The sequence below is a fragment of the Lonchura striata genome, chromosome 19 (genome assembly GCF_046129695.1).
Source record: "Lonchura striata isolate bLonStr1 chromosome 19, bLonStr1.mat, whole genome shotgun sequence".
NCBI classification, from domain to species: Eukaryota; Metazoa; Chordata; class Aves; order Passeriformes; family Estrildidae; genus Lonchura; species Lonchura striata.
Genome location: NC_134621.1, coordinates 4,584,204 through 4,596,807, shown reverse-complemented (window position 1 = coordinate 4,596,807; position 12,604 = coordinate 4,584,204). Strand labels below are relative to the sequence as shown.

Here is a 12,604-nt window from a genome sequence, read left to right as displayed (position 1 = left end):
CACAAGGGGGGAGTTTTCCTCTGGAGCTGCAGGGCTGGGGGAGATGGGCCTGGGCTCCTCTGGGAATGCAGGGGGAAGGAAGCTGCTCCTCTGGGAATGCAGGGGGAAGAAAGCTGCTCCTCTGGGAATGCAGGGGGAAGGAAGCTGCTCCTCTGGGAATGCAGGGGGAAGGAAGCTGCTCCTCTGGGAATGCAGGGGGAAGGAAGCTGCTCCTCTGGGAATGCAGGGGGGAGAAAGCTGCTCCTCTGGGAATGCAGGGGGCAAAGGCTGCTGTGCTGTGCCCAGGTCAGATTGGATCCAGGTAGGAATGCTTGGCTCCTCCCCTGGGCACAGCATCTCCCCATGGATGATGGAATTTTCTCAGCCATGCAGGGACACTCAGTGGCCATGAACAACAGAGATCTCCTGGAGGGAGGGTTGGGTGTGGGAGAGATAAAGCAAACTGCCCAATGAGCAGCAGATGACTGCCCCACCTTTGACAGATGGCAATAGGATACACACAGCCAGCCACATCTCACAACCTAAGACAAGAGGTTGAATTCAACTTGGCCAGGTTGACCCAACACCACAGGACACCATGTTTAGGTCTCTGTTTGGCTCAGCACATGGAGCTTTTTCCTTTTCCTGCAGATATAGCCAAGATCTGCCAGAGCAACCTGCGCAAGAACTTCCTGTACGGGGGCCGTCGGCACCTCCCTTTCCCTGTGGAGATGGAGGCACTGCTGGTACGGAGGGCAGGGAAGTGGGTGGGTGCTGGGAAGGGGGACAGGGAAGAGGCTTTGGAGGTGCCACGTGCAGTGTGACAGGGGCAGCTGGTGTTTCAGGAGAGGAAATGGAGCGTGTGGATGGAAGGAGCTCGGGAAGTGCAGTGCCATGGAGTGGGCAGGTGCTGAGGACAAGCAGTGGCAGCAGGGATGAGGAAGAAGAGGGACAAACATGGGTGATGGGACCCTGCATGTCTTGCTGCCTGAACATTGTCCTTTGCAGAAGGGACACAGTGCCCGCCGGCTGGCTGTGCTGATGCCTGGAGGGATGGAGTACCTCACCAGGATCAGGACATTCACTGTGAGTTTCCAGCTGTGAATTCCTTCACTGGTCTGGACTCTGAGCCACACCAGGGAAATCCCTTATCTGACAAGGAATAATGTGTCTATCTGCTCTTTGGCTTACCTGGTCAGGGTATTCATTTCCTTCTTTCCTTGCTTCAGGTGGCCAAGGAGCTCTTGCAGGAGATCTGTGAGCAGATGGGAATAGGTGAACAGCAAGAGATACAGGATTTTGTTCTCTTTGCTATCAGGAGTGACGACAAAAATCTCGGCAAGTAGAGACCAGCATGGAGCTTCTATCTTTCAGCAGCCTCTGCAAAAGGGAGCATCACAGCTCCTGCTTGGAATAGTTCCTCCACCCTTGCTGCCTCCTGGGAGGGTCCTCTTAAGCAGTTTCCCTCTGTATTAGGGTTAAGGATTGATTCTCCTCAGGGTCTGGGTAGCTTGTTCCTGAAAGAGGTGTGGGATTTTGGAATGGCTGATGGTTGGAGTCTTAGGGTGGGGTGGAACTGAGGTGTGCAGGAAGGCTCCTGTCCCAGCCTCTCTACCAAGAAGGATGGATGACCCTCTCTCTGTGTCATGTAGGTAAAATGGTGAGACCAATAAAACTGGAGGAGTATCTCCATGATTACCTGCTGGAGGACAAGCTGGTCACTGTGACTTTACGCAGGCTCATCTGGAGGACACCTCTGCACTTCGACAACGATGTTTACACAGATGTCCATTATGGACAGGTAAGGAAGAGCAGGACCCTCCCTAGCAGGGAGAGATGTAGTGTCCCAGCCAACAGGAATGTCCGGGGGGGGCTGAAAAAGCAGGAGTGCTGATAGGCTTTGTGTGCTGTTTGTGGGAGTGACTAAACACTGAAGCTATGGATGCCAGGAAGGCTCTGTGCCTGTGGCCTCAGCCTGGAGCAGTGCTGTTCCACACATTGTGCAGCTCCCCAGGCTCTTCCTGAGCTCAGCCTTTATTTTGCATTATCAGCAAGGCAGGATGTGGATCTGTGCAGCCTGGCACTGCCCAGACTTGCCTGTACCCTCAGCAGGTTTAACAAAAGCCTCTTTGCTGTGCTGTCCCTCAGGTGCTGTGGGATTACCTGAATGGGAGGATCCTGCTGAACCAGAGTAAAGAAATGGAGATGCAGGTGGGCCTTTTGGCAATGCTCCAGCACTGGGCCAAAGTGGAGCAGCAGAACTCTGCTCCCTCCAGGTATGCCTGTGGCAGAGGGGATTTCTCTGTGATGGCCATAGGCACCACAGGGGTTAGGGGCAGGTACCTGGAAGTCATCTCTGAATAATTAAGAAATGTCCAGTTCTGGGGGACACAGAGGGTCATGAGGGTGCCATGGTAATTTCATTTGATTGCAATGGATTTGTAACACCAAGAAGGAAGGGCATGAGCTCATGGTTTGGGTGAAGCCTTTATTCTCTCTCACAAGTGTCAGAGGTTTCAACCCTGGCCACCTGAAATCTGTAGTGAGATGCTCAATGGGAACAAAATTGTCCCTGGGTACTGGAAACCTTCAGTCCTGCAGTTTCAAGCTGTACCTTGCCATTCCTTCCTTTCCTTATGCACTTTGACTTGGAGTTGAGGTAGTGCCTCTTTCAGATGCCCTTAAAGCATCAGCAGCAGGGAAATGGCATAACCCTGCTGGTCACTGAAGAGCTCTTGCTGTCTCCAGAAAGGAGGGATTTCTCTCCATGCACTGGTCAGTGGTGCACAGTGGAATTCTCTATGGACAAGGGTGGTCTCACTGTCTCTGGTGGTTCCCTCCACCTTATCCAACACAGGCATCACCTGTTGTGCTCTTCCTCTCCCCCTTCACCCTTGCTCCCAGATACACAATGGAAAATTGTTACCCCATGCCCTCCCTCCTCTTAATTCCCTGGCTGATGTTTGATTTTAGCTGGGCAGGGGATGAATTAGAATCTGGTTTTTGGCACAGGGAGGAGCTGAAGGAGTACACTCCAAAGACCCTGCAGTCCTCCATCAGCCCCAAGGCTCTGCACAGCCACGTGGCCACACTGCTGAGAACGAGGCCACCCCTCCAGCCACGGGATGCAAAAATCCAGTTCATAGGTGAGGAGACATCCAGATCTGCTCCATTTTCTATGCTGTTTCAGCTTCTGGAAGCTGCTCTGAATGCACTTTTTGGACAATTCATGAGGTTGTTGATGATTCTTGGAGCCTGGAATGAGCCATGAAAATGGAATTCCCTGACAGCTCCTCACTGTGGATTAGATCTTGTTCCCAAGCATGGTGATCATGGTAGAAATTCCATCTCTTGTCAGAGTCTGCATTGGATTACAGAGCTCTGTACAAGCTGTGTTTTAATTGATATCCTGGCTTCATGTCTGTTTTCCAGTCATAAAAGGACAGGACCTGCACTCAGGCGACTGGGAATTGAGTCTCAGAAGCCAGGGAGGGATACAGAAGTTGTCAGTGTTAGTTTTTAATATAGAAAATCTTGGGAACACTGCCAGTTTTGACCACCCCAGGCTGGTGCAGTAAATTGCTGGCTGAAAGCTGCTGCCCTCAGGCCACTTTTTGCTCTCTTCTAGAGCACGTGATGAAACTGCCTTTCTTTGGCTACACCATCTTCATAGTGGAGAGAATCAGCGAAGGCATGATCCCTGTGCCCTGTTTCTTTGGTGTGAACAAGGAGGAGATCATTGCGGTGGATGTCACCACCCAGGTATGCCAGACAGTTCCCCCTGATGTGTCAGATAATATCTGTGGCTTCAGAAGAACTTGTGAAGGAAGAGGCTGGACTTCCCTGCATCACAGCACTGGCCCAAAGTAAGGGAGTATACAGCAGGCATTATTGCCATGGGCTCTTTTGTAAATCCAGTGGTTATGCTAACAAGCACAATCCACAGTAACACTAAATGTAGAAGCCATTCCTGTTTGTCCCAGTCCTGTGGGAGTTCCAGGGCTGTGCTGGGCTGCTAGAGCCTGCCCTGTATCCTGCACACACCACCCTGGGTCCCAGACCTTCCCTCAGCTTTCCACAGGCTCTTGAGGTGACTTTTGGTGAGAATCAGATGGTTTCACTTTAGGGACTGCTCCCGAGAGTGGCTGGTGGCTTTTCCCTTGGCAGGCTGTGTCCCAGGTGATTCTCCTGAAGGAGCTGCAGAAGATGCGCACCCTGAGGCCCATCTCTGATGGAGGCCTTCCCGGCCTGGAGCTCCACTACGGCTCCCCTGACAGCCCCAAAGCCCTGTGGGTGGAACTGTCACAGGTGAGATCATCCTGGACCTGCAGCTTCCTCCTGGTACCTCCCAAATTGCCCTCCCCTGCCCAGCTGAGCCTCTGCTGAGGGATGGTGCTGCTGCTCCTCTCTCGTGTCCCAAAGGAGGAGGGGGACACTGCATTTCCAGGCTCTGAAGTGCAGCTTGGTCCCAGCATATGGCTGATATTTGATTATAGGAAGTGATTTATGGGGATATTTAACTAGGGGAAGCAGCTCTTTCCGTGGTAAAGAGTGATTGATGCTGGTTTGTGTTTTGACAGGCCAAAGAACTGTACCACACAATTGTTGTCATGCTGGATAAAACAGAGCTGCACTCCTAGAGCCTGAAAGGAGAATGGCCAAGGAAAACAGCACTTTTTCCCTTTCTCTGAACTTGGTCAGTGCTCCCTGACCTGTCTTTGGGAGAGAATTCTTCCAGAAGACACCCATGACCTCAGCCAGCTGCTTTCTAAGAATGCCACCACAGCGTTTGTTGATGGAGTGATCATAACCCTCGTGACCTGCCATTCCGCCCTCAAGCACTTCCTTCAAACAACCCATGCTGTGGCTAAACAAACCCCAAGGGCCTCTCCACACCACAGCCCGTTCCAACAAAGAGCAGCTGACCCAAAGCAAGCACTTGCCTTCAAGCTTTGCACCGTCCAACTCCTCCTTTCTGTTTTGAATTAATTATCACGAGCAAAGCCTGGTGCTTGCTAGAGATTTGTGTATCCCAATGCCCAGCTGAGGCTGTGCAATGCCTGCATGGCCTGCTGGTGTTTTCCAGGAGCCAGATTTGTCTCTGAATTGATATGCAGAGGTCCTGTAGCAGGATTTGTGAAGCAGTTTGTAGAAAGCATCCTAATTGAAAAGCAGATCAGTGTTAATCATACAATTAACACATATGCTGGGGCACAGATTGAGCAGCAATGGTAAGAAAGTTTATTGTTAATTAATTTCTCACTGACATAATTATATGCATATGCTTCCCTCTACTATAAAGAAGTCAGTCATGGTCATGCAGCTGTCAGACTTCAATGATGGCTCCATGCCCATGGAGGAAGCTTCTTCAAACAGAACTTGTATTATACTGAAGTGTTTTGGATTGTACAAAAATATTTAATTTATTTTTATTGCCACAGCTCTCCTAATGACCTGAGGAATAACTGCCCTTTAGGAAATTGCAATTAAATAATCACAGAGATATTCTCAAGGTATGAAATTCTACATCTTTCATTTAACCTGGGAAAACTTAGCTGCAGGTAATGGGTAAAGCTTGAGGAAAATGTTGTCACTGTTGGCAGGGAAGGGGGGATAGATCTGAGAGTGCTCAGTGCAAGCCCTGATGCACAGTTAGACTTTTGCTGGTGAGATGATGCCAGTGGGAACTACAGCATCTTCCCTGGCAGGTGCTTCTCTTTGAGTGCTGCTTAATGTACCTCAGACATCTGGAGTGACTGAGTGGTAAGAAAAAGCTTCCAGGAAGAATCCACAGCAGTTGTAACATTGCTTTATTGTCAGTCCTGCATATACCCTTCAGAACATATTAAAAAAATACATCTGTGGAATGCAGTGATCCAAACCCCTGGGCAGCCTCTGAGGCTGTACGTTCCTCTGGCAGCACTAGAGCCTGAGGCCACCAGCTCCTGTAGGTCTGGAATAGAGGCAGAACCCAACAAAAATCCAACAGAAAGGACTCCTGCCAGGGAATCAGGTTTAGGTTCCATATAAACATAGCAGCAGAGGTACCACAGTGTCAATTTGAGGGTCACAGCAGCACTGCCCCCTGTACTGCAGACTTTTGGTGAGGCACAGGGAGCAAATATGGCTTTAGGGATTACAAGCAAAGGCTGTAAGTGTTGCAGGGGTTAATACTGAAAGAGTATCACCACTTAAATTAAAGGTCAGACAGAAATGGACAAAGTTAAAGAAGTTCACATTAAAAGAAAAATAATCTGAATTTCTCCTCCTTTAGAAAGCAAGCACTGCCTCCATGGTAATTACAAAATGCTCCTCCCCTGCCCTTCAAACAAAAATACTCCATCCAGGAACTCAAACATTGAGTTTGTCACTGGCAGCCCTGAGCAAAGCATGAGAATTTATAACATATTGATGACACTGAAATAAGAGACAGGGAGAGGGGGAGCAAGGGGAGGAGCCATTTAGAAAGCAAGGTGCCATCCCAAAGCAGAGTCCCAGCTGGAAGTCTGAGCCCTGCCCAGACTGCTGTAGGTAGTAGAGCTTGGAGACAGTGCAGAACATCCAAGGCAGCAGACCCTAACAAATACAGCAGGTACAACTTCACACCTCTTGGTCCTTGAGCACCCCACTTACTGGGGAAACTCACCATGAGTTCAAAAAAACTGGTTCCCTGGGAATGTGTGTCACTAAGGACAAAAGTGAGCAAAAATGCAGTGGGGAAAAGAAAAATAAATCTCATTTCTGCAGTCTCATAAAACCTTCCATGGCTGAGTTCTTCCACATCCCCTGGTGGTGCTGCTGCAGGAAGGAAGAGCCAACAAGCAGCAGGGATCAGCTCTCCAAGCTCTGCAGCTCCTCCCAATCCCCCTCACTCTCACACCTGAGCCTTGTTTTAAAAAACTCCTTGATGAGTCTCTGTGCTTCCTCCTTCACTGCAAGAGAGGAAACACCATCTTTTGAGTTGATACTTAAGACATCTGCCCCCTCTAAAGCCATGAACCCATCTGGCATTGCAATCACCCCAGACACACCTGTCTTGCGGGCAGGGTTCTGCTCCTGGGTCAGTAAGTGAGACAGGTGCCTGGCAAAGCCCTTGAAGAGATCCTGCAGCATTGGGGAAGACAGAGAGCAGAAAGCAGACACCAGTTACCTCACCAGTCTGTTTCCAAGTCTGTTTTTCCAAGTGGCTGTAGCACAAGCCACTCCTAGACTAAACACACACAGCTGGCCCTGCAGTGCTGGAGAAGCCCAGGCACACACATCCTGCCTTGCAGGGCACAGCAAAGAAGCTACACCAGCACCAAACCTCAGCTGTTCCTACTTCACAGGTGAGAGTTAAAAACATGCCAGGGTTTAATGTGAAAATATGAACAATCATGAGGAAGTGTGGAACCAACAGACACCAACCCTTTTGTGGGAGAGGGGAGTTACTGCACTTGGAGTCACTTAAACAGCACATAAATAAAAGGTGGAATCCAGATCATCTCTCCCTTCTCAGAGCCCCAGATCCCTAGAGAGATTTCTCCTTCTGCTAAAGAGGGCCTTGAGCTATACTCTACCTTGGAAGCAAATTTTCCCCCCTTGTAGAACGGGGTCAAATACTTGACAACGATGTCTGCAGTCTCTTTGAGGGATATGCCTTTGGTCACTGGCTGTATTGTCTTGCTGCTTCCTTTGTCACACTGTTCTAAATTTGAGTCAAAAGTCACCTTCTTCTTTGTTGGACCAACACTTTTGCCCTCGGGCTGGGTCAGAATTGAAGATTTTCCTGCTGTCCGGAGCCGCTTTTTTGCAGGACTTTCCATATCCTGGAGAGGGGACAGAAGAAAACCAAACCTACCAATTCCTGTGGCAGCATTACTCTTCCAAGCAGCCACCACCTTCCCAGAACATGAATATTTGCAGCATCCTGCAGCCTCTGCTTCCAGTGAACACCCAGTAGGAATCTCTGTAACTTCTTTTAACTTGCTGTGCAGACACTACTTCCCACACAAAGGGACTTTTTAAAAAACCATTTAAAGAATTCCCTGTGCTCATATTGGGGCAGCTAATTGCTAGACCCTATCCTACAGAGGAAAACTGACTGGAAAAGATTTTTCAGGATTTCTGCTGAGAACAGAACACACCCCTCAGGAAGAATCACACTCAGGAGAGCCACACTCCTGCTCAGTTTGAAAAGAAAGGAGACTACAGTGTTGCAGAGACAGCTGCCAGGCAATCTCAGCTGCCAAATGCAGAAGCAGAAAATGAATGGCAAGGCAGCTGTGAGCAAGGGTCACTTCCCAATGTCCCGTGTGTCTGTGGCCTGTGGTTGTGCCCTTGCCTTGAGAAAGCAGCTCCCTAATTATAGTTAGTGGCAGATCTCAGGGGGTGGGGACACTAATTCCAGGCAAGTCACCACAAGGGCACAGTCACATGAGTTGCACAGAGGAGGGAACAAAGCAGTGAAGAGGGAGCTCTCCACTGCAACCCAAGGTGCTGGCACAGACCAGAGGGCAGCAGGGAAACACCAGGAATGCAACACAACTGAGGTTCTCCTTCCTGTTGCAACTGCATCTGGGCCCTCCCCAGATAAATGACACTCTCAGAGCAGGAGTGTCATTCCCAAAGAGAAATTTGACACAATATATGAGCTGAAGAAATAGAGGAAATCAGCATTCTTTGAAGTCTTACCTCATCTGATCCTGGCCGCTTCCCACTGTCACCTTCTCCAACAACAGGTAGCTCAGTTTCTGCAACATTTTCAGCAACACTAGTGGGAAGAGTGGAGAGAAGGCCAATTGTAATCATTCCACAGTGAAAATATTTCTGCATTCAGTGTCAGTGGCCATAAGACTGCATGGTAAAGCAAGAGTCTCCCTCACTGACCCAGAAACCTCATACAGGTTTCCAGGACAAGACTGGTGGAGCATTGGACAACACAGAGAGCAGAGAAGTAGAGATTTTACCTGGACTTCACATCCATTTCTCCCTGAAGGAATTCACATTCAGTAGCTTGCTGGGTCTTAGAATTCTCCCCTCTCTCAGGCAGTGTTACTTCTGTTTCTCTCAGTTCTTTATTCTCCCCCTGGAACTGCCCAGTCAGGTCTCCGTTGCCATCTTTGTTTTCCTGACAAGCACTTTGAGAAGAAACCTGAGGTACTGTGCTTGCAGAACAGCCATCTTCCTTTGCTACACTGCAGCTTTGGGCTTTAGAGGCAGCTTTGGGGAGGGAGAAGAATTTGGAAATATCCTGTGATTCCTTTTTAGCTGCTTCTGCAAGCATTTGCTGCTTCTTGCTACGTTTGGACTTCTTAGCAGGGCTCTCCCCAAGGGCACTTTTTGTGTCTGGACTGGGTTGCTGCTCCTTCTTTTCTGGGTGTAGTTCTACCCCTGCACTCTCACCCACTGCTTTGGTTGCAGTTTCTTCCCTCTGGAGAACAGGGTTTCTGGTGTCCAGGTCCAGACTGTAGCTGCTGTTGTCTTGCCCACTTGGACAGTCTTTCTTGACAGGCTTTGCATCACTCTCCTCCTGGATCTTTAGCAGTTCTGAAGCTGTCTGGAACAAGCTGGACTTCTTGGGAAATCCTGCTCCCACACGCTTGGGTTTGAACTAGGGAGACAGGAAGAATAAGAAATTTTGGATGTGAGATCCCTGAGTGCAGCATCATGAAAGTAGCTAAGTTTCTGCACACAATACACCAGTGTGGGCAGCTGTAAGCTGGAGGAGGCTCTAAATCTGACTGATCATCACACCCATCAACAGAGACATGAGGGAAATGGATTAGGTGGAAGACCTAGGCCAGCAGTAAGAAAATAAGGCATCATCCTTGGATAAAGCAAGATGAGAAAGAACTTATTTAAGCTGTGGCCTGCACACAGATTATATTCACTAATAACAATGTGACAGACAGGAAAAAGCAATTACAATAGAAATAGAGCACAATGGCAGTTGTGGCCACAGAAAGGATTCAAATTTATAAAAAGTCAGACAGACAAAATACACTATTTCCTCCTGTCTATCCCACTCACCGAGGGAACCTGGGATGCAGGGACAAAGTCTTCTTCTGCTAGAGACATAGATTTTGTTTTCAAATTGCTGTTCCCATCTGTTCCAGACCCAAAGACTGAGAACAATTCCCCTTGTTTGGAGGCTTTATTGATTTCTGCCACCTGAAAAGAGAACAGAAATATTCTCTAATGGCCAGAAATCTTTATGTCTTCCTGCCCTTGTACATACTAAAAGTCATAGTAACAAAACAAATATCTGCTGTGGAGAGGCATCTGCTTTAAGAACAAGAAACATCTTCAGAGAGAATGATGATAACCTAAACCAAGGTTTCTCTAGTGCCAGCAGCAACTTGAGGAATTCCCAAATTCCTGTATTGCTACAACATATCTGGGTAAGCTTGCACTGCTATGTAGGTTTTCAGAGCCTGTAAAGCCAACAAAGATGTGAACTCGAGGTGATTCTGGGCCCCCCTGGAAACAAAATCAAGAAGAAAGATTTGTAAGATACCCAAGGCAAACCAGAGCTTGTCCTTCACCTTTCCCACACAAACTCTGCCCTATTTGCCCTGGAGCTCCCAGGTTCCAGGGAGCAGCAGATGTAGATGTTTGTCCCTACCTTCTTTAGCACAGCTGCCTTGTAGGAATTTGCCATTTTGCTGGTCCGGAAAGCTTCGTATTCCATTTCCACTGCCCAGGCAGCAGGGTCTGACCTGAAACACAGGCTGGGGTGATTCCTGGCAAGACACACTTCTGTATCTGCAAAGGGAACACTAATGCTTAAGTATCTCCCAGAAAGTACAAAATCCATTCCCTCCAGTACAAGATTCAGTGATAATTTCCAGTTAAGTCCTAAGGCATGTAGTGGTGAGTTGATGGAGAATGGAAAGGGTGATGAAAACGGTTTTAAATCAAGAGTCTTGCCCATTGCTCCATTTGAGAAGTACACTGTCCCCATCTTGTGGGACAGGGAAGAACTGCCACTCCTGGGATCAAGCTGATAACAGAAATCAGCCACAAATCCTCAGGTCTGATCTTCAACATCAGAGCCAGAAAGATGCTGTTAAGTGAAACGACATCCTCGGACAAAATAACTTTAAAAAGCTCAAAAAAGCATTCCTTAATTGTGTTAACAGAGGCCCTGCTCTTCCCTGAGCACATTTAATACACATTACAATGGTAATTGTGCTCAGGGAAGAGCAGGCCCTGTGTTAAGGGACTCAGTATGCACCCCTTTTTCCTCATCTCATACCATCTTCCTTCTGCTGCTGGAGTCTTTTGGTTGCTGCTCAAAGCTTCTTCCAGCATTTTCAGGCAGTGTTCCCGGCCCTAGGAAACATGGGATACTCAGACATGCTCTACAGATGCCCCACTGCCTCTTGGACTTCCATCCCTGAAGGAGTAAGGACAGGCCAGGCAGAAGCCTTGTTGTTCTTTGCAACATCACTTACCTTCACAGTGAGCTTGGAGATCCTCCTGCTGGCAGCCTCCTTCAGGGGACAGTCTGCACCTGCCACAGGAGAGGAATTTGGGAAAGGAGCTATGGCAGGGCTAGGCTGATGGAGAACATCTCAGCTGTCACAGGGAGGTGCAGGTCCAGGACTGCCTGGCTTTCTCCTCCCTGCACTGTCACCCCAAGGAACACTGTGGTTACCCTTTCTACCTGGAGAAGCTACACACTCCAAAAGAGTAGGCAGAAACCAAAGTGAGAATGTTTTCCCTGATTGAGAACATCCACTTTGGAGTTTAGGACTAACAGCATTCCAAAATCTTCCCACCTCAGAAAACTTTTCTTTAAGGCCCTTAGGAAATTCAAAACTTTTGTGCTCCTCACAATATCAACCAAAAAAAAATCAAGCTGTATAGAATAACTTGACCTATTAAATGTTCTTTTGCAACAGTGCCAGACAGGGCCCCAAGCAGCACAGTTACAAACAGCAAAGATTTTCAGCAGTTTCCTTAGAGCATTATTATTACTGCTGCATAACCACTGCAGAAACAGCTAACACTACAAAGTCAGGTTAGACAGAGTTTTTCTTCTCTATTGCTTATTTAGAAATGCTGTTCAGAAAGATGCATTCCATATCTTCACCCTGACCAAAGCTAAGCTGTGGTCCATCTCCTCCAGCCAAGTTTTCACAGCCAAAAGCTTGACCTCTGTGCCTAGGGACTGATACCTCCAGTGGTGATGCTGCACAAATTGCATGCAGCTGCAAAATATAAGACTTTCTTCTCCCAAAGAAAACCTGTTATAAATCAAAGAAGATATTTACTTGGAGGAACAAAATCTTCCTTTTCTGGTTCTTTGCCCTGGAAGAAAACAAAGATCAGTCAAACATTTCCATTCCTACTACACACATGCAGATCTAGAAGTATAAAAGACATGTTTTATATCCCTGCTCCAGGGAAAATTAAAGCTGAAGTTATAAAGGCATTGAATATGCACCAAAACAGGGCCAAGAAGACAAAGAATGAGAATCAAAGCCAAAAGTTCACCTCTGCTATAGGAATATTTAAGAGAAGCTGAATGGGAAAATCTGTTTTTATTGCTACCATGGGGATTAAAACCAACAGGCTCCTCTTGCTTAGCACTGCAGAGAAACCAGCTCATGAATAAGCTGCATTTCTTCATATTATG

General features: G+C 48.0%; 2 protein-coding genes across 3 annotated transcripts in view; one reads left to right on the top strand and one right to left on the bottom strand.

Annotated features, from left to right (window-relative positions):
- Positions 1-4,705, top strand: part of MYO15B (myosin XVB) — a 43,177-nt gene extending 38,472 nt beyond the window's left edge. Inside the window, exons 59-67 of the mRNA XM_077787435.1 lie at positions 631-725; positions 988-1,065; positions 1,209-1,317; positions 1,632-1,780; positions 2,128-2,255; positions 2,992-3,125; positions 3,608-3,765; positions 4,174-4,287; positions 4,560-4,705. Of these exons, the coding sequence (XP_077643561.1) occupies positions 631-725; positions 988-1,065; positions 1,209-1,317; positions 1,632-1,780; positions 2,128-2,255; positions 2,992-3,125; positions 3,608-3,765; positions 4,174-4,287; positions 4,560-4,619 (1,025 nt within the window). The 3' untranslated portion in view covers positions 4,620-4,705. The remainder of the gene's footprint in view (positions 1-630; positions 726-987; positions 1,066-1,208; positions 1,318-1,631; positions 1,781-2,127; positions 2,256-2,991; positions 3,126-3,607; positions 3,766-4,173; positions 4,288-4,559) is intronic.
- A 1,067-nt stretch (positions 4,706-5,772) lies between these two features.
- Positions 5,773-12,604, bottom strand: part of RECQL5 (RecQ like helicase 5) — a 37,825-nt gene continuing 30,993 nt past the window's right edge. The window contains exons 11-20 of one of the 2 annotated variants that reach the window (XM_021541662.3): positions 12,240-12,276; positions 11,418-11,476; positions 11,219-11,295; positions 10,586-10,679; positions 9,991-10,131; positions 8,928-9,571; positions 8,653-8,731; positions 7,539-7,787; positions 7,011-7,083; positions 5,773-6,911 (exon numbers count right to left, since the gene is read on the bottom strand). In XM_021541662.3, the coding sequence (XP_021397337.2) occupies positions 6,811-6,911; positions 7,011-7,083; positions 7,539-7,787; positions 8,653-8,731; positions 8,928-9,571; positions 9,991-10,131; positions 10,586-10,679; positions 11,219-11,295; positions 11,418-11,476; positions 12,240-12,276 (1,554 nt within the window). In that variant the 3' untranslated portion in view covers positions 5,773-6,810. Of the gene's footprint in view, positions 6,933-7,010; positions 7,084-7,538; positions 7,788-8,652; positions 8,732-8,927; positions 9,572-9,990; positions 10,132-10,585; positions 10,680-11,218; positions 11,296-11,417; positions 11,477-12,239; positions 12,277-12,604 lie in introns of both variants that reach the window. The other variant, XM_077787351.1, reaches the window with a different exon arrangement.